At 34.8% G+C, this 24,110-nt stretch overlaps 3 protein-coding genes across 3 annotated transcripts; all 3 read left to right on the forward strand.

Moving 5' to 3' along the window:
* Positions 1 to 5,687: 5,687 nt before the first annotated feature.
* Positions 5,688 to 6,470, forward strand: LOC117343840. The gene has a single exon (XM_033906376.1). It carries the CDS (start codon positions 5,688 to 5,690, stop codon positions 6,468 to 6,470), a length of 783 nt encoding a protein of 260 aa, XP_033762267.1.
* A 2,749-nt stretch (positions 6,471 to 9,219) lies between these two features.
* Positions 9,220 to 10,011, forward strand: LOC117343847. Its single transcript, XM_033906387.1, has one exon. It carries the CDS (start codon positions 9,220 to 9,222, stop codon positions 10,009 to 10,011), a length of 792 nt encoding a protein of 263 aa, XP_033762278.1.
* Positions 10,012 to 12,308: 2,297 nt separating this feature from the next.
* LOC117322483 lies at positions 12,309 to 16,895 on the forward strand. The gene is made up of 3 exons (XM_033877423.1): positions 12,309 to 12,472; positions 13,608 to 14,194; positions 15,582 to 16,895. The coding sequence occupies exons 2-3, from the start codon at positions 13,665 to 13,667 to the stop codon at positions 15,619 to 15,621; spliced, it is 570 nt and encodes a 189-aa protein (XP_033733314.1). The 5' UTR covers positions 12,309 to 12,472; positions 13,608 to 13,664; the 3' UTR covers positions 15,622 to 16,895.
* Positions 16,896 to 24,110: the final 7,215 nt, after the last annotated feature.

The raw sequence follows: 24,110 nt of genomic DNA on the forward strand, positions 1-24,110 counted from the left end.
ACAGTGTGTTAGTAGTGGAATTTTTAAGCACAAAATGTATTTCAAAGGAGAAAGTTTCACCCACAAAAGGAGGGGTAATAACGGTATATTTGGCAAGGTTTCACAAAAATTTAGATTCATAGCTCTAATTTGTAATTAATTAGGTTTTTGTTTCCATCCTTCAGGCCTAGACCTACATACTGATGTGACTGCAGCCGCAATCGGAAGTGGAGTAATGGGTGACAGCGGTTTGGGTAAATTATCCAGGAAGATGGCACATTTTTTGCTACAATCCAAAAGTGACAATACGACCAAGGCATATTACTACAGTTTCAAGAGGTGGGAATCTTTTATCAAAGGACATGGCTTTAATCATTTACCAGCACAGCCCATACACGTAGCGTTATATATCACGCATTTATTAGATAATAATTGTTCGTATCATTCCATTAACTCTGCTATTTACGGGATCAAATGGGCTCACGAACTTAAAAATTTTATTGATCCCACAAAAAATGCATTTATATCAAATCTTCAGGAGGCGGCCCGCAGAATTGCCAAAGTGTGTAAAAAAGATCCAGTGAACGTGGAAATGCTTGTTAGATTGTGTGAGATGTTCAAAGATTCAGACGATCTAGTTGTTATCAGAGATTTGTGTATGATACTACTGAGTTTTGCAGGTTTTTTGAGATATGACGAAGTAAGTGCATTGCGCGGTGTCGATATAAAAGTTCGCGATAGTCATTTATTGTTGTATATTGAAAAAAGCAAAACCGATCAATATAGGAACGGTAACGAAGTTCTCATAAGTAAAGGACATACTTTAGCTTGTCCTTACCAGATGTTTCAGAAATATACGGAGCTATCCGGCATTACTCTCGATAGTGAGTTTTATATTTTCCGTCCAATTTTCAGATCAAAAGACATTTGCAAATTGGTTTATAAAAAACGATTACGTTACACGAGAGCCAGGGAAACGATTATTACCAGGACTACGTTTGGTCGGACCAAACCTTAATCTTGGTCTACACTCTCTGAGATCAGGCGGCGCTAGCGCGGCGGCTAACTCTACCGTGAACGAGAGATGCTGGAAGAGCGAGGGTAGTAAGGATGGTTATGTGGTGGACACGGTAGAGAAAAGGTTAGATGTGTCTAGGTCCTTAGAGCTGTAGAGTTTACCATTTGGTCCCAGCTTCACATGTCCGGAACCCCCAATTGTTGCGTTTCTACTCTACGCGGCAGGCTAGTCGGCAAAATGTAGTATTTGTGTCGGTGTTGTTTAAAATGGAGTAGATAGAGGAGTTTATACTTAAATTTTCCCGCGTTTCGCTAGTATAAGCCGGGAAAATGTTGTATAAACGGCTCGTGCTACTCGCTCCGTACGTGTAATAGATCACGTGATACAGGTGAAATAGGGTATTGTAGTAAGGTGAAATATTATTATCTAGCTGCCCACAGTACGGTTAACACCAAAACTTGACAAGTTTTGCAATGCACTTGTATTCGTTTATATATATACAAATGTACTATATAAATTTTATTGTGTAATAGTATAATTTCCGAATATTTTTTATATGTGCTGTACATCTTGGTGATTAGGGGTAAAACATTTGTTTCAATATTTTTGTCCATCCCGGATCAGTCCAAGGTTTTCCAGAGTTTTTTTATATACATATTTAAAAAAGAACGATTTATTCTGAAACATACTATTGAGAAAAACATGTTTTTATCTCTGGTTTTTAGCCCAGGACTCGATCTTTAATTTCAATTTCTACAATAAACGTCACATATGAGGATAGGAGTGGAAGCGAGGGACGGGTATATATATATACGTGCGAGGTCATGTTACATTTGTAATTTGCTCAAAATGCAAAATTAAAATAAACTCTGGCTACCGTACTCTACGCGGCAGGCTAGTCGGCAAAATGTAGTATTTGTGTCGGTGTTGTTTATAATGGAGTAGATAGAGGAGTTTTATACCTATCTATATAATGTGCAATGCATAACCTTTATACTGAAGTAGATCCTGCCTGTTCATACAATATGCACATGATATCATTGCAAAACAACAAAAAAAATTCGGTATTCCAAAGTAGCGCACAACACGGTCCTTATAACTAGTCCATTTCCGTGGTAACGACAATATGATATATTTTAGTGCATTCTCACCTATCCGAACGACGTCAGTTTATTTCATGGTTGTGCGCCGGTATGCAACTTTATCGAATGGAAATATGGTCCGAGTACCACAAAATACAACATTGGAACAAACATTTAGTCACATATACGTCTACCAAACATGCAACAGTGGCGCCCAATTGTTAAGGTTCATGACCACACTTCTGACATAAAATCACCGTTCAGATTTATTTTACCTGTAAACCCAGGGCTTCTTACAAAGGGACTACGGTAAATAGGGTGTATCTCTGAACGCCAACATTTTGAATTCACCTGTAGGGCAGTTTGTTTTGATAGTGATTATAGTCTTTTTCCAAAAAGGAGTCTCAATGCCAACAGGTAAATTTACCTGTAAATGTTTACTGTTGATACTCACTTGTAGGTAAATTGAAGGATTTTAAATTAAACATCATATACTTATATGTGTATTTTTTTCTAAAGTTTAATATATCATTTCTAAAAAAAATGCAATACAATATTATATTTCTGAATATGATTTTTATGTCAAAAATTATTATTTGAATTTATCACAGTCTTAAAATTAAAGTCTTTAATTATAACTGTTTATTTTCCCCAAAAAATGTTTAATGCGATAAATGAAATAGTGAAATATATACAGCTTTATATAGAAAAGTATATCCAAACAGCAATATACATATAATTATACACTCTGTACATATAAGTTGAGTGCACATTCGTTGAATTTTAATACTGGTAGATACGCCATGTGAAAGTTATTAAGATGTAGATGAAAATCATCTTATATTGTTGTGTCAATTTATTCAGAATCAAGAGTTACAATATATCTACTCATACTTTTATTACCGACCATCGGTTTACAAAGTAACGGAATTTTGGAAGATATTGATTCATGCTAAGCTTAGGAGAAAATCACTTTTAAATAGCTAATATATCATTTATATTTGCCATCTTTATAACGTAATGTGTTTTTGTCTTGTAGTTTACAAATACTAGATGCTTATGCAAAGCGTACGATTTTCAAATGAACTCCATTTAGATATATAACATTAACAGTTTCTTTGGAATTTTTGAAAATAAATATTAAGAGAAGATGTTTTCCTACTTTTAAATTTCCTACTTTTCAAAACGTGATTATGTATACAGTCCAACCCGGCTATGACGAATTTCAGGGGACCCCTCAAATGTTTTCGTACTATACGGGTTTCGTATTATGTGGGGTCGTATTTCCAATGTGCAACACCATGTATGCACGCACAGCACATGTGCACACGTTTCATGTTGTCAAGGCATTCGAGGGCCTTGCGATCTGTGACGCATGTAAACTTCCGGGTCAGTTCCATCATCATCGTCATCTTCGCTCTCGATGAGCTCTGTTCCTTTCACAGAATTGATGTCAGCCTCAGTAATCTTCTCTGATGTGACAATACTAATATCAAAGGTATACTCATTACTTAAATTATTTTTTTTTATCTATTATTCCTGTTTTTAAAAATAATGGTAGTTTGTTCGATCCCCGTTTAAATGAATATGCTAATAAAATTGAACTCATTCTCGAAAATCAGGAAGGGTTTCGAAGAATTGTTTTGCGCCTTTATAGATTTTGAAAAGGCGTTTGATAGTGTATGGCGAATTGGTCTTTTTTGGAATAAATCTTTGATCAATAATATCAATAACATCGATGCAAATGTTTTCGAATTATTAAAAATTTGTACAATTGTATCAAGGCCCAAGTAAGTAAAGATGGTGTATTCTCAACTGTATTTTTGAGTTCTTCCGGGGTCCGACTAGGCGATAATCTATCTCCGTTTTTAAGATTAAGAAATAACCACGTTTTTTAATCACATAAAATATTAGTTTGTTGTTAAATCATGATAATTGTACATATTGCATTTTGAATGAAATTTACAGATTTTTGTCTCAAGAAATTGAAAAAGCTTATCCAAAATCTAATTAGCTAGAGTTTGTAAAACAGGAACTTTTTGAACTTGGATTGGGTTTTATATGGATGCGACTTGCTCCTCAGTTTATTACCTTTGATCAAACAACGTTTAGAGGATGAAGCTAAGTAAACTATATTTAACTCTTTGAACATTTCTAGTAAATGTGATCTGTATAAGTACATATATATAAAAACATGATGTTATTACATGGTACATTGTATCATATATTTGTTACCATTTATTGAATGTGGGCATGTACAAAAAGCTGGGAAAAAATATATTTATGTATTCCTAGTGAAACACATGTAAATCTCAGTTGACTGTACAGGTAAAAAAGGACAACTTATATGAAACAGTATATAATTGCATCCCCATTGTTTCCTGAAACAACAACTATCTATTGTTTAAGAAAATGTTGGCGTTCAGAGAACACCCCGGTAAATACACCTGGCCTATATATGCCTCGGGCTACTGAGACAACGCTCTCGGTGAATCCGATTGTAACACCGTCATGCTTGACCACAGACTCCATATTGGCTTCGAAACAGGTTTTGCTGGTGAGGTACTGCATAGGGTATTTAACGAAAGTGAAAACCGTTGTTATGTAAGCTATCATTGAAAATGTATACTGTACCCGTAATGGACCCCAGGTTACTTTGCTCTTTTACAACCCAAGGACATACTACTGTATCTGTGAATTTCACCTATTCATTGCCCAATATTAGCAAATCCAATGGCACAATTTATTTCCTTTAAAAAAATCCAGAGCCATTTCTGGAACTAGCATCATTATGAAAATAAAACAAGTTGTTTATCCATTTGTCTGAAAGGTACTTCTAGCACTCTCTTACCTGAGTATTGTCAATACCCAAAATATCATAGACACATGTATATGTACCTACTCCCTCTGAAGTTGCCCGATGCTACATAGGGTAGGTGAGTTTGCAACACTAAAAGTTAAAATCCAAAATGTATTTTTAGAATTCAAGCATAGGAGTACCTTTGTCAATGTCATATGGCAACCCATAGAAAAGTATAATTTCCTACCTGTTACTTGTTTTGAGATAGATTTAAAAAAAAGTTTCTACTTATTCTCGCTGTAAACGAACCAACCACTTTGGTTTATAAGGAAGAGTTTGTAGGCCTGTGTGAATACGAGAATGTTCCATTTTCAAAAGAAACATAGGTAAAACCATAGCTAATCATTGACTGGCCACTATCGTCCATCTTGTGTATATCAATGTATAAATACACTTAAAGATCGTGCAATAGAAGAAAAACGTACTTGTTTTGGCGTAGGTCGATCATTCGGGTTCATTGCCTGTATGCTAATACACTAAAGGTGAACTTAAGTAGGCTAAAAACTCGTTCTTAGATGTCATCACCACATTCCGAACTGTAATTCATATCTTTATTATATCTACATGTATCATAGTTTTATATTCAGAAAGCAAATGAAGGTAATGAGATAAAGCCATCATCTATTTTGGTATGCTGTCCTGTTGACATAAGGTGTAGGTTCATGGAAAATTAAAAGGAAGCCTTATGTACTTCAGTACCTACTTACCAGCTATACACCTATATCTCATTTTTCAAAGAATTCACAGTATGACAAGTGAGCTTTCCTTTCTTACAAGTGAAAGTAAAAACAACGCTGGCTGGTACTATAATGACTGCCAGGCGCCAACTAACCAGTGGAAAGAAATTAATGCACAGGAAGAGAAAAATAATGATGACGTCGTCTCGATAGGGACAGAAAACCGTCAGGATGCTAAACCTGTACCAGAGGCATGTAAACAACATCAAGGTAAACTCTGTGATCTATACTGCTCGGACTGCAATGAGCTGATTTGTTCAATGTGTGTGTCTAACATGGAGAAGCTACACATCCGAAAATCATTCGAAGACCAATTTTCTGTCAAAAAGCAACGAATACAGAGATATATGACCGATATATGTGATATAATAACACATCCGAAGGCGTCAAGTAGCGGAAAATATGATAACGATTTATTCATCGACAATATTAATATTATCAGGACAAAGAAAATGGCAAATATTCATGTTGATTCTATTGCGGATTCTGTGAAGGCTGAACTGTCGTCTCTCGAGGACGAAGAGTTCACGATGCATAAGAAATATCGTCAACTTTCTGTAGAAATAGTTAATGAGTTGACGGGTTTGGATAACGACACGGAATTGGCGGACACATCATGCGTACCCATGTGCGAATCTGAACTTTCATCTAGGCCCAGTTTTGATACAAATGTAAAATATATCTTGCCCGACCTGTCAAGTTCTCTTTCTGAAAGTTTTGACGAAGCTATGGATATGTTGGATGAATTACACATCGAAGGCCAGTATGTGGTTAACGATATCAGCAGTGATTAAGTCAGAATCTACAGTAACATGAAAACATGATTTAGGTCACGTCAATGACAATCACGTGTGGTAATGAGTTATAGATACAGAAGTCTGTTATTGGTAAACAAATGACTTCTTGTTTTCCTTGAACTACCATGGTAAATGTTAACATGATGTAAGCAACAGGAATACTAGTATATTTACATATATCCTTAATTCACAATAAAAGAGGCATCTTTTGCCACCATCATGCCAAGGGATGTCGGCAACTTTTACTTTTTCATTGATAATTGAGAGTCTTATTAACAGAGACTGAGATCTGTCAGGTTGGTGACAAACAGAAGTACGCCCTACAGTTACGGACATGACGGTGATAGTGGTCGGATATATATAGAGGCTTTAGTGCAAGATGTGACAGTAAAAACACTTGAGGAACTTGTTTATAGCGATTGTTTGGACAAAAACTAACTTTGTAGTAGCATTCATCAAGTTGTGGTGTACATGTACATGATATTGTGATATTTCAATATTACCAAGATTTTATGCTTACAAACTGAATACTACATTTCTATACCTGTAGTATTATGGTAACCTATAGAATCCATTTGTAAACACCTACAAAGCTTTCTGAAACCATCCAGATTATGTAGTTACAATAAATATTCTGTTATATAGAATTATCAGGAAAGAGGATCAAACAGTTAAAATACCCACTCTTTAAACACTCTGTATATAAGAATGATGTTGTAGGGAAGCACAATGGACAAACATGTTTTTAGTGGTTTTTTTTCTTTATATTTGTAAATTTGAATTTTTGTGTTTTCGAAATGTATATACCGCGAAAAGTATTTTCTGAGTGTTAAATATCAACCTAAACCCAGTGTTGATTTATATATCTGATTATGTAATTATAAATCTAGATACCAAGTCTTAGCTTCTATACTTTGTTTTCTCTTGTCTTTATTCATAAACGCTTGTAAACTAACGTCATACCTAAGCATAACCCCTATGCCGTTACAAGGTGAACTGTTTCTGCTATTCTAGGTAGGGTTGAAACGTGAACACATCTGAAACAAGCCTTCTGAAAACCTGCATATAATCATTGATAATGTTTGACAGAAAAACACTTTGTTGCTAAAGTCATTTATATTTTTTGTCTTGAAATGCAGATTACCAATAAGAAGTCATGTATCATTTCAACGAAATATATTTTACTTTTATCGAAATGTTATTCACTAGAAAAAAAGTATTATAACCCAATGGTCGATCACACCGATATTTTGTTATTCTTCAATGATCATGGGGATATGTACGGCACCATTTTTAATACAGCAATATATCAATACTTCTTACCCGGTATCTTGTTAATTAATAATGATAGATTCGTCAATCAATTTGACGTCATGATATATCTGTTTTTTAATTATAATGTCGAAATATGTATTTATTATCTTAACTAATGGATGAATGACCAATTAACAAGTTCAATAATGTATTTTGATGCCTTTACTTATTACTAAATAAACGGACAGCAACATATTTGTTAGTCAATCAAAACAATTGTTTGGTGATAAAATATTTATTAATTACTCATAACTATAATTAAAAGTACAATACAATTCTGTGGGGCAATGCACATTCTTACCATCATCACATTAATAGTTAAGTTTAAAGCACTCTTTTGATATTACGAGGCGCGGAAATGCTCATTTTAATCAGTTTCTATGGCGTATCTGTTTAAATGCCTTTATTGTGTCTGTATAACTGTTGACAATGTATTTCTCCGTTTATAAAATTTATAATTGATTTGCATAACTTTCTTAAACAATTATGTTCATCACGTACATTTCAATTTCGTGATTTAAAAACTTCAGATAGGCAAAATATCTGTCTGTTGTAGTTCATTATCATTCTAATTAATCTGTTACATAATTCCTATTTAAATGAAATCCATTTGTGCGACATTTGAGTATTTATTCCTTCTTTAGATAATTTCTCCATCAGTAAAGATATCGATGTAACTTTGTTTCTGAAATATAATGATAAATTATCTTTGTTAGAAGTTTCTTTTTTGCCGTCCCCACTGAAAAGCCTATATGAGTTAAATTGATTCATATTCAAAATAGGGAAAAGGTGGATTCCTGATGTTCACCCTTTAAGATTAACAAATGATAAAATTCGAAACGTCTGCAACGATTACAGTGCAGAATGTCAAATTATATTTAGCTAATATCTGTTTAACATCTGACAATGATAGCCATGGCCTTTCATCGATCCGATCGTAACTCTGTCAAATGCCATGTCAGACAGGACTGTTGTCGTATATGGATTCGACCGTTGCCCTTTTAAAGTACTGGTCAGACAGTGCTTGGCCTTTATCGCCCATCTTCTGTATATAAATGTATGAATTCTAACTTAAAGATCGTGCAATGGAAGCACCACATACTTGTTCCGGCGTAGGTCGATCATTCGAGTTCATTACATGTATGCTTCTACACTAAAGGTGAACCTAAGTAGGCTAAAACACGTTTTTAGATGTCATCACTACATTCCGAATTGTAATGCATGTCTTTATTATATCACATGTATCATAGTTTTACATTCAGAAAGCAAATGAAGGTAATGACATAAAGCGACCATCTATTTTGGTATGCCGTCCTGCTGACATAAGGTGTAGGTTCATTGAAAGTTGAAAGAAAGCAATATTTATTTCTGTACCTACTTACCAGCTACACACCGACATCTTACTCTAATTATTTCTCAAAGAATCCACAGTATGGCAAGTGAGCTTTCCTTTCTTACAAGTGAAAGTAAACACAGCGTTAGCTGGTACTGTAATGACTGCCGGACGCCAACTAACCTGTGGAAAGGAGGTAACGAACAGGCAGAGGAAAATAACGATGACGTCGTCTTGATAGGGACGAAAAACCGTCAGGATGCTAAAACTGTACCAAAGGCATGTAAACAACATCAAGGTAAACTCTGTGATCTTTACTGCTCGGACTGCAAGGAGCTGATTTGTTCAATGTGTGTTTCTAACATGGAGAAGCTACAAGTCCGAAAATCTTTCGAAGACCAATTTTCTGTCAAAAAGCAACGAATACAGAAATATATGACCGATATATGTGATATAATAACACATCCGAAGACGGCAAGTAGCGGAAAATATGATAACGATTTATTCATCGACAATATTAATATTATCAGGACAAAGAAGATGACAAATACTCATGTTGATTATATTGCGGATTGTGTGAAGGCTGAACTGTCGTCTCTCTCGGACGAAGAGTTCACGATGCATAAGAAATATCGTCAACTTTCTGTAGAAACAGTTGAGGAGTTGAAGGGTTTGGATAACGACACGGAAATGGCGGACACATCATGCGTACCCATGTGCGAATCTGAATGTTCATCTAGGACATCAATGCCCAGTTTTGATACAAATGTAAAATATATCTTGCCCGACAGATCAATTTATGTTTCCGAAAATTTTGACGGTGCTCTGGATATGTTGGATGAATTACACATTGAGAGCCAGCATGTGGTTAACGATATCAGCAGTTATTAAGTCAGAATCTACAGTTACATGAAAACATGATTTAGGTCACGTCAATGACAATCGCGTGTGGTAATTAATTATAAATACAGAGCTCTGTTATTTGTCAACTAAGAGGATATGATATCAGACAACCACCCTGGTAATACCACCATGGTAGGAGGAATAGGCGTACAGATAAAAAGTGATATCTTTTTCTACCATCATTTGAAAGGGATATCGGCAACATTAGGGAAGGCAAGTTTTGTACTAGTGTGTAGCAGCTGTATTGAAGCTGTAAAGACAGATATTTGTACAGTTGTAAAAAAAAACATTTATATGGACCAATATAGTGGTTTTATATCCCTGGGTTTGAGTAAGCGTTAGAAGATATCGCAACGTTTACTGTTTTCATTCAGAATTGAAAATTATTTAACAGAGACTAAAATTTGTCAGGTTGATGCAGCACCGAAGGATGCTTTAATTTTTTGGAAATGGTTGTGGTATTGATCGGACACGTACGGAGACTTTAGTGCAAGACGTGACAGTAAAGGCACTCGAGGAACTTATTTATAGCTATGACTTTAATATAGTAATCATCAATCGGCAGTGCACATCTACCTGGTATTGCGATATTTATAAATAATCTATTGATAATCTTTATTGATAATCTTTATTGATAATCTATTGATAATCTTTATTAATAATCTATTTATAATCTTTATTGATAATCTATTGATAATCTTTATTAATAATCTATTTATAATCTTTATTAATAATTTATTGATAATCTTTATTAATAATCTATTGATAATCTTTATTGATAATCTATTGATAATCTTTATTAATAATCTATTGATAATCTTTATCAATAATCTATTTCATTTGATAACACGGACTAAACTTTCGTTATTAGTTCAGAGTATGTAGTTACAATAAATGTTCCGTTCTGCAAAATTATCAGGGAAGGAATATAAAAGCTAAAATACCAAGTCTAAAATCAATGTCCAGAGTATGGTATGAGTATTAAATAACGTTGTATCAAAGCCTTTATATTGAGATATTTCCAGGACGTTATACCTACAGGCTGTTTCTATACTTGTAGTAATATGGTAATCTATTTCATTTGCTAACACGGACTAAACTTTCTTGATTAGTTCAGAGTATGTAGTTACAATAAAGGTTCTGTTCTGCAAAATTATCAGGGAATGAATATAAAAGCTAAAATACCAACTCTAAAATCAATGTCTAGAGTATGGTATACGTATTAAATAACGTTATATCAAAGCCTTTATATCAGTTGTAAAACGGCGACAAAACGCCATGAGAAATACCATATACAACAAGGTTTTATGACCTGTTTCCAACACAAAAGAAAACCATTTCATCACCACATAGTATGAACTATAAAACATTCTACCACAATAGATGGGCATTATCCAACTCCAAAAGCATGAGCTGATCATTACAACTGTAGAATAACATTCTAAATCTGTTTGGATGTGTTGACACGGTAAACCATGGCCAGGACTATTTTTAATCACATGGTTCAATCTATTTTGGTTGGCTAATACTTTAAGGCCGCTTCGCAAGATCCCGGAAATGATAACTCACATGAACTTGTTCAGTTTAAAAAAATGTTTAAAACATATAATTTTTTTTATCAATGTATTGCTTAGAACAAAATAGACTTGCTTATTTTTTTGATGATGTATATTGAATTGTAATATTTCCACACATTTCCGAAATTGTCAGTTTTGCATATTAATTAGCGGCATTTCACCTTAGGCCATGTCCTTACACTGTTAAAAAGAAAACAAGTTTGCACAAAACAGCTCAATGTTTCCTCTACATAACTTTTCTTTCTTTTGTGTTGGAAACAGGGCATGAAACCTTGTTTTATGTGGTATTTCTTTCATTATCGTAAGTTTATTTTTCTAAATTTAATAAAATATTTGCTAAAGCTTTTAAAAAATAGCTAACTCAAGTGAAAGGATTATCATATACAATGACCACTCGTTGAACCTCTAAATTTCAACCATGGTGACACTTGTTATATAAGAACACTGTCCACACTCTTTATGATATATTGTTGTGTCCCTACACTATACATACTATAGTAGAAATAACAGATTCATACATGTATATACACAGAGTACATATTGAAAAATGCACCTTTCTTGGTTAAGTTTAAAAACAAAAAATAGATAATAGCCCTACCACATACATAATCGTTACTTCATCGTTGATATAACACTTCTCCTAAACAGTGTAACATAGTAAAGATATTAAACCTACATATGTACACCAAATGTGTCATTAAAATTAGTATGCAAGCGCCCTAGGCTGCCAGTGATGTATGGTCGTCCTAATCGTTTTGTGACAACAACAGGCACACTACCGCTCCAGGACGTACACGACAGATGGGGGACTTACTCGTACATATATGTCTTAAGGAAGTCTGTCCCCATCATACTACTCGGACGTCTACAAGGTAAGACATATTCATATAACGAGAGTCTAATCTAGATTATAGTTCAAAAGGTTAAAAGCAGTGAATAATACTGGTCTTTTATTTGAAAAGTACCTGGTAACATACAAATGTACATATATTTGAATTTTAAATAATTTCAAATTATATATGTGTTTGTCTTTATGATACACAAGCTTCTATGAAGTATATTATATATTATAATTATCTCCAAAATGTTACTTACATGTATCCCTCCGTAAAACTGTGTGAACGTTACCATTGTAAATAGATTTTTTTTTCTATTTTACGAATTTTGATATTTCGAATACTGAATTTGTCTTCTTTTAGAATACCTTTTCATTCATTCACACTTTAATTCCTCTAAAAAGATATACATTTCAAGATGATAATGAATACAAAACATTTTTTTTAGATATTACAGTCAATTGTTTTCAAAAAAAAAAAAATAATAAGAGAAGTATAAATCATCGCGTTCGCGATGTATCTTAACATAAGCTACTTCGTGAAATGTGACGTGACGTCAGTAAAATTTTATGATATGAATTTCTCACGAATGTAAATCATCTTAAAAAATCACTATGGTGTCGGAGGAACCTGATATAAGCTACAATCTGATGACAGAATTGATGTCTCCTTTCTTCATGCAGTTCATCGTTATTAATCGGTGTTTTGTTAAATAAATTTAACTCAAGAAAGGGTTCTTTCCTTTCTGTCAGAGACTTTCGAGAACTATTTACTGTAGTGAAGTTATACCTTATCACAGGCAATATTACCTTGATATGAATTGTTTGTTTGACCCCGTTGGAATTATATTCCTGTCGGACCTTAACTTAACCAAACACGCCGATGCAAAAGGTCACTCTACTGTATATTATTGAAATAACGATATTGTTATAACAAGGAAAAGTCAACAAATATGGTGGGGTTTTTAATCATCCCAGTGTGTACAAATAGTTCATGCTTATATCGCTATGGGTAGATAACGATTATTTTGATTTGCTATAATATTATAATCAAACATAAAATTTAATATAAACAATTATGAGACACTTATGGTAATCTAAAGAAATACTGTAATTATTTTTTTCTATTTGAACAAGGAGCTGTAATTTATAATGATTTTCCTTTCATTTAGGATACAAACTTGATCGAGGTGCGAAGCATTTAAAGAAGTATCAGACGACAGAACGCCATGTTACTACGAATAGGGCAGATTACACGCGTTTACTGTGTGTTGTTGTGTTTTCGACTAGCTTGTCAAGCTTTTTCACCATCAGAAATAGAGAAAGCGTTTAAGAGCAAAATATTGGCAGCCATCAAGAAGAACAGAATTCAAGCCCGTACTGCTTCATCCGGATCTGAAAACGTTAATTCACTGGTGCCACCTGTTATTAAAAAAAGTACGCCACCAATATCTAAAGCAGAAACAAGTGTCCCAGCGACATCTAGTGGTGGAAAAGGCACACATCCTGTAATTACTCCGACTGTTGAAACACCAAACGGAGCGAACAATCCGGAAACTGTAGTGTCAGACTCCACATCGACATCAAGGGGAAAACCGGTAAAACCGAAAAATTTGGACTCACAAAGCGTGGACGTAAATATAAACATAAATAACAATATCAACAACCAGGATCCCGTAACAACAGAAACTGTTCCGCAAAAGAAAACAACAACGAAGTCTAGCCAAATCAACTGTGAATATGCCTGCAAATTCATTACGTAAGTATAGGTCATATCATGTGACGTCGTCCACAAAGACCAGCGAACATGCCAAAATGGAATTAATACGAATCGAGTCGTATCAAGGATGTATGTAGATAATTACAATCGCACTATAAATTGTGTTTTTGAATTTAGGTTTATTTTGAATAAAAAAAAATCTGCATAGATTTGAACAAATTTAATTATAATTTATATTTACATGAATCTGTGTTCTCATGAAGTACATGTACATATTCAACGTCGGGGGTCTAAGATATGATACACACATGTGCCGTACCGTAGCCGCACGTGTATGCTTCCCCACGTTTTAGAGAACAAAGAAATGCGATGGATTTGTAAGACTAAAGCTAACCAATAATAGTTAGTTTCTTACTTACCACAGGTAAATGTAGGTAAACATACAGGTGAATTCATTTGAAATAGACTACATTGTATATTCTAGCATCGCTCTCCGTACACGTATGTACCGCGGGTTAAAGAGACTAAATGGTTAGATAACATATAAAAAATGTTTAAGGATTAAAAGCATGCAAAGAGTTATTTACTTTGTGTCAATTATAAAATTTCAAATTGTCTATAATATTAAAAAAAAAAACAAAAAAAAAACGTGAAAAATTTAAATTTAAAAGAAAGGACCTAGTCACTTTCTCATATCATTATCTTTCGGCGAGTGTAAACAATGTCTTTACGCATGCGCGAAGCGGAAAATTGAAAACATAATTTTGAGGCAACGAATTGAATGTTTATTATCACTTTTTTCAACATAACATGGCATGCATAATGTCTTTTTTCATGTGTTCTTACCCTAATTATTACTTGAATCGTGCATATTTAAGGAGATATTCATTATGGCGTCTCTATATGTGACACCAAAAGCTTCACGCCTCGATGGCGATTGATAATATATAAGGTCACCGACAGGAGTCACTGCTATCTAGTTGATAAAATGACAGCATTTGATTCAATTTCCCTAATATTTTACAGGACGGATAAGATGACGTATGTAATTCAGTAAAAACTATCACAGTATTTGTATATCATGTTTGATTTTTATCCGAACCTTTCTGAACGTGTTAACATTATTATTTATCAATTCCTAAATTTATATCAACCACAATGTAATATCACAAATTTCGTTTCGTCTACCCATCGTGCGGACACCGTGCAGACGTTGTGTGCACATTGTACAGACATCGTGCGCACATCATGTAACGTTTTGCGTTCCCATAACTGTAAAACAAGATTTCGTTTTAACATCCTACATATATGTGCTTTTGTTATGACTCATACTTCTTGATTGTATAAACACTAATTGTATCGTGATATGACATTATTTTATTGTATACGATGTGTTATCAATATTTACTTTGTATTGTTTCCCCAGACTGCCTACATGTGGGTGCACGCAAGGAGCATGGGCCTGACACTGTGGTGATGATTCCTCGTCTGTTCTTAGAAACAGCAATTCGCCATACAGCGACCTCTGGTGGTTGAAAAATCCATCATCAACAATGCTATCTTCGTCTACTACAATGCCTTAAATGTACAGACACGCGTGTATGTCTATAGATAGTTATTGATCTGATGTATATTATGATTTTGGCTTTATGACGTATTGCTTTAATTTAGTTTTTGTCATTTATTTGACGTTATTGCATAAATTGATGATATTTTGTTTAAGGAATGGAATTCATGAATATTGATATTAAACAGAAAGACTGTTTTGCATTCATCTCATAAACTGTTTCACATCAAGTCTATACTATTAAAACTATGAAACTTTATCAATGAAATGTGCAGTTTCTAATTCTATTTTCAACAATATGTCGTCGACTTTAGATTAAAGGTAAACATGCGTGTTAAGCGTAATAACTTGCATGGTGATAATCGATGTATTTCTTATTTAAGTTTTCATGCCGATTATATAAACAACAGCATGTCACATTGTTTTGTTCTTCGTTGAGATAGTCATTAATCATACGGTAACAACAGTTATAGCCCTAGTCTGTGTTCATGACTTGACTTCCCCGTGTGTTATATCACAGTTATTACGTAACGTATAGCTCATCAGTTTCGTGATATTTATTACACAAATGGTGTTAGGGACACAGGTAAGAAAATACCTAGCGGAACTATGAACCGTTGTTATTGATGTATGTGGTGCCAGTATCAATTAACATACCATAAAGACAGGCTTATATGTATTTAAATTGACTTTAAAGAAGGCAGTATTTATATTTCTTACCTTTTAATATTACAACAGATATCTTACTATTTGGGAACCAAACACTTTCACCACAAGAAAATAAGGTCATCGTCTTAGCTGTTCAATATTATATAATTAAAACAAACAGGTTTTCATAAAATTTTATTTTATTTATCCCAAAAGAATGTTTTTGTACTTAAAGTCAAGTTGTCTGTATCAACAATCTGAACTCTACACCAAGTATTCACCATTTTCCTTTTCTTCTCCTTGCTTAAACTTTTGTTATTCATTGTTAATATATGGTCTTATATGGCAAATAATATGTTGTCCATCCTCATTATATTTGCTGTTTATGATAAGGTGATAGATTTACATAAGTGTCTGAGACACTTGTTTCTATTTCCTATTCTCTACATTCAATTTTGTAACTATACATGTTTTGAAATGCCTGAATAAAAGAAAGTTTAAACTAATTGACTTTAAAAAGGATCATTATGAATTTTTATATATTTTTTTTAGTTTAAGTGTTTTTTTAAGATAACGACTTAATGTTAATGGTAGTCTAAATTGATTGACAGCATGTATCTTATCCAATATGCCGTACTCTAAACGTGGAAATGTACGCGAGGGGGAAATTTACGCTAATTACGCGGATCCCTTTTGATCGCGAAAATTTCCCTATGTCTATTATTTTGATATTAATTTGAGTAAACTCGAACTACAAACGAAGGTGGGTCGATCGCTAAAATTACCCTCACGTGTTTTATTTTGATATTAATTTCAGTAAACTCGAACTACAAACGAAGGTGGGTCGATCGCGAAAATTACCCCCACGTGTATAGTTTACATATCGAAATCGCGAAAATAACCACCCGCGAAAATAACCACGTTTACAGTATTGGTATTCAAACAATCTCTTTAGATACGTAGAATAATAGTAAACCTGTAATTCTTAGGGTAACCATGTAGTTATAACATTTCATATCTCCAGCAATAATACCTTATTGCACGCAGATAAAGATTTAGTCAACGAAGTAGTAACAAGTAGGGACATTAAACACGCACTCACTATAACAAAATCATTTGTAATTTTAGATACATGATCGGGTTAACAAAAGACAATATTGATGTCATTGAGAAGTTGATACTAGATCACAAGTACTTCCACAGCCAGTTCGAAGTAAATCACCTAGGCCGGAATATCAAACATGATTTATAAGTTTTGTATTACCTATTCTTTAAATTACATCAAAGAAATAAGCATTATCTAGAGATACCGCTAGTAAAATACAGAGGAATACCAGTTTAGGATGTTACACTGTGGTGCTGTTTCTAAATAATAGCGGTAAATATTATTCCAAGTCCGATCCATCTCAAACCGTTGTTGTAACCTTATAAAATAATCCACGAAAGAGAAGCCAATGTTATCATGTATTGTTGTCTTAATAGGTGTGGTCGATGAACTGATAAGGCGTTGATTGTCCTACTGACTATTTCAAAGATTGTTTTCATTATGATGACTGTACGAATGTTAAAATCCCCCTCTCCTTATGTTTGTATGAGATAATTAACTTTGTTTCACACGTCATGAAATAAATAATGCTCCGGATCAATCTTAGGACAAATAAAAAAAGAGTTTAATTACAATTCGCACAACATTCTCTTTAATCCATCACACAGCGCAAGAGACACCGAAGATAAATATCATTAAACAGTCTTAAGCAATGATGAGTGTGTTTCATTCATCAAAATATACAGCTTTTTAAAATCATTGGGGAATTTAGAGAATGTAATTAGTTAATTAACATGACCTCAGACGGAAGCATATGTGCATGTATATGCACGGAACCTTGTCACATATTTATACCTTCATACAATAACCATCCATCATTTCCTTTGTTAACTGTCAGTTATATTGTTGTTTGTTTCTACTTATCTAACTGTCATTTATATTGATGTTTGTCTCTACTGTATCTAACTGTCAGTTATATTGATGTCTGTCTCTACTGTATCTAACTGTCAGTTATATTGATGTCTGTCTCTACTGTATCTAACTGTCAGTTATATTGATGTCTGTCTCTACTGTATCTAACTGTCAGTTATATTGATGTCTGTCTCTACTGTATCTAACTGTCAGTTATATTGATATTTGTCTCTACTGTATCTAAGTGTCAGTTATATTGATGTTTGTCTCTGTTGTATCTAACTGTCAGTTATATTGATGTCTGACTCTACTGTAGTTTTGTACCATGTTTGCGTAAACTGTATATCACCAGTGTGATTTTGCTGGGGCATTTTATTGGCTGCGCGTGTCAAAATTCCATTGTGACGTTTAAAGATAGTTATGACGTTATGTCTGGAATTGGTTTATATGGCGAAACACCTTTTTAATTTTTTCCTCCACATTTTGACTTCAACACATGTAAGTTTGCTGAGTTATGTGACAAACTATATGTTAAATTTATTTTCATTATATACGCGATTTTATGAATTTCGCCAAGGGTCGCTAAAATAAAATAGAATTTCTAGGACTCTCCTCACAAAATCTTATAAGAAAATTAATGGAAACACAGTTAGGACCCTATGTATATTGAAAGATGTTATAATGTGTCTTTAGTACAATCCTAAGACGTAGTGTATGCCGAACAATGCTGTCTCTTCTTATGATAAGGTACGGCATATTTAGATATTTGATACGTGTATTTTTAAGAAACATGATGGTTGATCACCAGTCGTTTTTCATGTATGACGATACAGCAATATCATGTACATGTACCAGAAACTTGTTCTGTTCAAATCATCTACCACTAATCAATGATATTATACTATCAACAAATAAAAATTAACGAACAAGCTTACGATCTAATACCGAGACAGTGTAACATAAATAAGTAGATACATTACACGCCGGGGGATACATAGATAACACCCATACTCTTAATCAATCAAAACGGATGTTTGTCATTGTCAATAACATCTGTACAGTACTAGGGGCGGTACGTTCAAACATCTGTGTTCTGAAACACGCCTACTCCAGGAATAGTTCGATGTCCAGGTTAACCTTGTGTATATAAGTAGGGCTCACAACATGACAGCTGGGTTTGGGTTTTATTATTTTATTTGCCCCGTGGGGTTTTGTCTGATGAAGAATAATACCAACATTTTTTAACACATTACAAGTTAAAACATTCACATGTGTAGAAAAGGCATCATCATCATCATCATCATCATCATCATCATCATCATCAAAATTTCATCATTGTTTATCCATATTCCATTTGAATTGCAACATTATATATAATTATCATCCTCCTCAACATCCATCCACACATAGTCATAACAATGTCCACTCACCCTGTTGATTAACCAATCATGTTTATCACACGGTAGAGTAATGACGCGAAGATCATTTTATATACGTAAATGTTATGCGAAGTATTTACATGGTATGTATAAATAGATTGATGGCATCATAGTTCATACGGTCCCTTCTACATCAATCTCCATCCACGTTTTCTAGGATCCGTGTAAATGATGAATTAGTGATAAAGAGAGACTCCATGTAAACAGGTATTTGTCATGTGTAAGACGTCATCCGGGTGATAATTACTTTGATTTTGTAATAGAAAGTGAGAAGATTCTATCCATTGGTTAGTTGTGCAGTTGACATTTATAAAAAATGCATGGAGACCTCTCCTGGAAGAAAAGAAGTAGAATTAGACCAGAAGCCTCGTAGGGATGAGCGTCTTCTGCTTCATGGGCGGCGACACCCATCATACAAATATAGGCAAAATCTGAGTTGAGTCACAAGGAGGTGACAACGGAACCACATGGCATATCAGCAAGCATCAAGTGTTTCTTTCTTCATATCGCATACAGAAATAGCATATTTCTAAATGAGATAAAAACATTTCTACTGTCTATATCAACTTCTATGTCTTGAAACCCTATGTTGGTACTTTCCCGACATCTGTCGCGGATATTGTAAAAGTAGAAACAAGTCCTTGAATGACAACTGGGACATATACGGTATCGTCGGTAACACTGTAGGTAGGGGATGCAGGTATGTTTCTATCCAGAAAGGGAAAATGAACAATTAGAAAGTTGAAATAATTGCTCATATTATGCAGCTTAGTTGTATAAACATCTTCAATTTCTCTAATGGTAAAATTGAAGTACTTTGCCATGTCTCTATTATTTGTCCTGTAACTCAGCAATCAGTTTGGTTTCGTTCTAGTGGAGGGTCTAAACAATCAGTGGAAGTCGAAGTTGTATTTGGCAGTCTGGACGTCAACTTTGACGCGATAGAGTTGAATCCGAGCTGATGGAATCTTCACGTTATGGTGTCTCGGTAAAAGAAAAATAACTTTCGCCTGTGAAGAAATTGACCTTTCTTGCATTTGTTTTCTTCGTTGAATGACTAAAAGGTACACTGGGGTTTCTTTGAATATCTTGTTTTATATATGCCCGTGGGCATTGTTAGTTTGTATTTATATTTTAGTTAACGTCTTTGCAAACTTTACAATGTATGAAAGGTCATGACAAGCCAAGAAGTTATCCAATTATTTACAAAACAGCTTCATTTGAACATGACTTCAAGCGTCCACTTGCTTCTAGATCGACCCATCCATCCAGGAAGAGCAGGTTCTCTCAGCAGAAGAGGCGGTCGACTGGTCATAACGGGGGTGATGAGATCATAGCACGCGCTGACATTGATGCTTGGGAGATAACAATGAGTACTGAAATAGTAGCAGTGTAATTCAAAACCACCGGCGCTAATATAACACGTAGTAGTGTGGAAGCTTATATGGAGCAAAGGACAAAAAGAAAAAGAAAAAAAAAAAAAAAAAAGACAGCTCCATTGGCATGTGCAGAGCCATTAAGGGACACTTCAAAAACATCACTTTTGGGTCGGAACAGATGCCTAGATATCAACTAGGACACGGGGCAACAAGCTCATCATCCAGACCTTCTTGGTCAACTTAAGGGACATCGTCTACCAACAGACCTCCCGTAAGGCTGTGTAATTTACTTGACATCTTTGCTACCTATCCATCACTCGTCAGTACGTTTTCATCCTTCCAGTTCTTGGTGATCATGATGTGATGATACTGGATATCAATATCATATATCAGCGTTAGGAAACAGTTCCTAGACTTATTTACTTATATTCTAAATCCAACCTACAAGCCATAGAAGAGGAACTTGCTATATTGTTTGAGGATTTTACCAACGGTGACTCCATCACAGACCGAAGGAATGAATTTCAACAGAGGAGTGTGGAAGCTACCAATACCCATGTCCAAGCCAAATACATCTTCACATCCATAGGTTCTGCTAGCCATAGTGTGACACGGAAACCCGTCATATCAGCAGATGTAAGACGGAAGCGCATCGTAGAGCTAGGGAGACCGGGAAAGCACCCAACTGGAAGAGGTACCGAGCGATCCAACGATAAACCAAAAGGTGTGTAGAAACTCGTACCACAGATTAATAAACGACATAGTCATCGAGGAAGGAAAAATGTGTACAAGAAGCTGTAGAAGAAGCTGTGACAGTTCAGGAGCCTCGTCATTTAGGCCTCGGTGTGGATGACATGTTATGGAATTTACAGCAGACTGATGTCAGATACACTAGTCTACAATAAGTAATGTTGTTTGTTTGTTTGTTTGTTGTTGTTGTTGTTGTTTTTTGTTTTGTTTTGTTTTTTGTCTTAGTATAGAGTTGTCGTTGTTCTTTGGCTACTGATATTGCTATGCCCTTAAAGAAAGTGGTTGAGATATCATACGGGTAGTATATGGCGATATCTTCCTCCAAGATTTAAAATATCCGACACTTGCGTCGAGTAATGATTTTCACCAGTTGCTGGCGTCGCCGTGCCATCCACGACAGCAAACTATACAAATTGTCGGTCCACGATCTCCTTTTTTCTCCTAACGGCTAGAGAAAAATATTTCGTCATCTCTTTACTCGCATGGAAAAGAACAATATCCTCGTAGACAACATGGCTTCAGTAAAAGGAGATCGAGAGTGCCAAATCATAACGACTATCCACGAACTTCCTAAGGACTTAAAGACAAACGGCAACTCGATGTTGTCTTCGATTTCAGCAAGACATTCAACAAGGTGCTAAATGCAGCAGTATGAGAAGGCCTGGGAAACGACCTTTATCTCGCATAAGTATCACTACCACAAACAATTGAGGCATCGTTGATTCCCACTGACAGGCAGCGCCAAATACCTGGGAGTCACCATCGATCCGAAACATGCCGCCGTGTAACAAGTGTTACCAGGCAAACAACACTGTCGTTTCCTTAGACACAATGTATCATCTTACTTAAGGACAACATCAATGACACCTGTTATACAGGACTTTTCTCTCATATCTCGCCATGTTGGATAGAGTTTGCCCATGTAAGATAGCTATGTAAGATAAATCTATCTTACATAGCATTTCACGCGCGCGGATTAATCTGCGTTCAAGGGGGACAACTCAAGGGGGACAACTCTCACAACGTCGTCTGCTTGTGTTCACATCCGACAGTCCTTATCGTCGGTGTCGGTTTTGAAACGTTGGACTTAACTATAAAAATACATACATTCTTAGATAAATATATATCGTATCAGCAGTAAATCAATAGGGCTACACGGTTAAACGATTAGACATTTCATCTGAGCGAACATATAACTCCGTTACTGTAACAAACAGACTACGCCTACAGGCCTGTTGTAACAGTTACAGTACAATACAGACTTGCCTACCCGACAGATTTGTCATTTGTCATTAAAAACATGTAAACACACACAATCACCTGGCAATGACAGGAAGTAAAATAAAAGCCATACATAAAAAAAATAAAAAATAAAATGTCAAACGTCACAACCTATGAAACGGTTCCGTTTGCGTCAGCAGGGGGCCCTGGAATTTGTGTACTCTACTGTACTGTCCGTAACTGTTAGGCCTACTCAGTAACCTGTGTATTTGGAAGTTGGGAATTGGCTCTTAAATGAACGAACATTCGGTAAAAATGACACCCCTCGATGTTCATATAAAAATATTTATTTTAATTGTAACTCAGAGTCTATATTTGTGTAGAGTAACCATGAAAACTAACTGCCATCCTAGCCTTTCAATATGATCATCGTTAGCCTATCGACTGACCTACCTTCGTCATTCCATCAAGACAACCGGTTAAACACATATAATCCTATGTCACAGAAAAGATCGAATACTCGTATAGAGTCACTGTTCGCTGGTTCACACACGAAGTTGCCAAAATCACAGTGAATTTAAAATTACCAGCCACGAAACATCGCCGCGTCATGGCGATCGAGATCGACATCACTCTCAATATCTTTGAACTATGAATGGAATTCCAATGACAGTCGTGACGTCATGCAGTGACGTAGTATTTTATAAAAAAAAATTGACTTGACATTTAAAAGTACAGTGTGTTCTGTGAAATGATTAAATATGTCGAGGTGCAAATCAAATTATATGTGAAGTTGAAAACTCATTTCAGCGTTGGCTTTCAGTATTGTTGATAGAACTTCTTTTTCTCGGATGTTGACAATTTGATCACGGCCACGTAAAAGTCGGTCAAGTTACGGTAATTTTTATCGGCGAATTGTTCATTCGTTCATCACTTAACCACAAAATGAATGAAATTTGTGTGCAAACATAGTTTGACAAAATAGGGTATGGTC

The sequence above is a fragment of the Pecten maximus genome, chromosome 2 (genome assembly GCF_902652985.1).
Source record: "Pecten maximus chromosome 2, xPecMax1.1, whole genome shotgun sequence".
Classification (NCBI taxonomy): domain Eukaryota; kingdom Metazoa; phylum Mollusca; class Bivalvia; order Pectinida; family Pectinidae; genus Pecten; species Pecten maximus.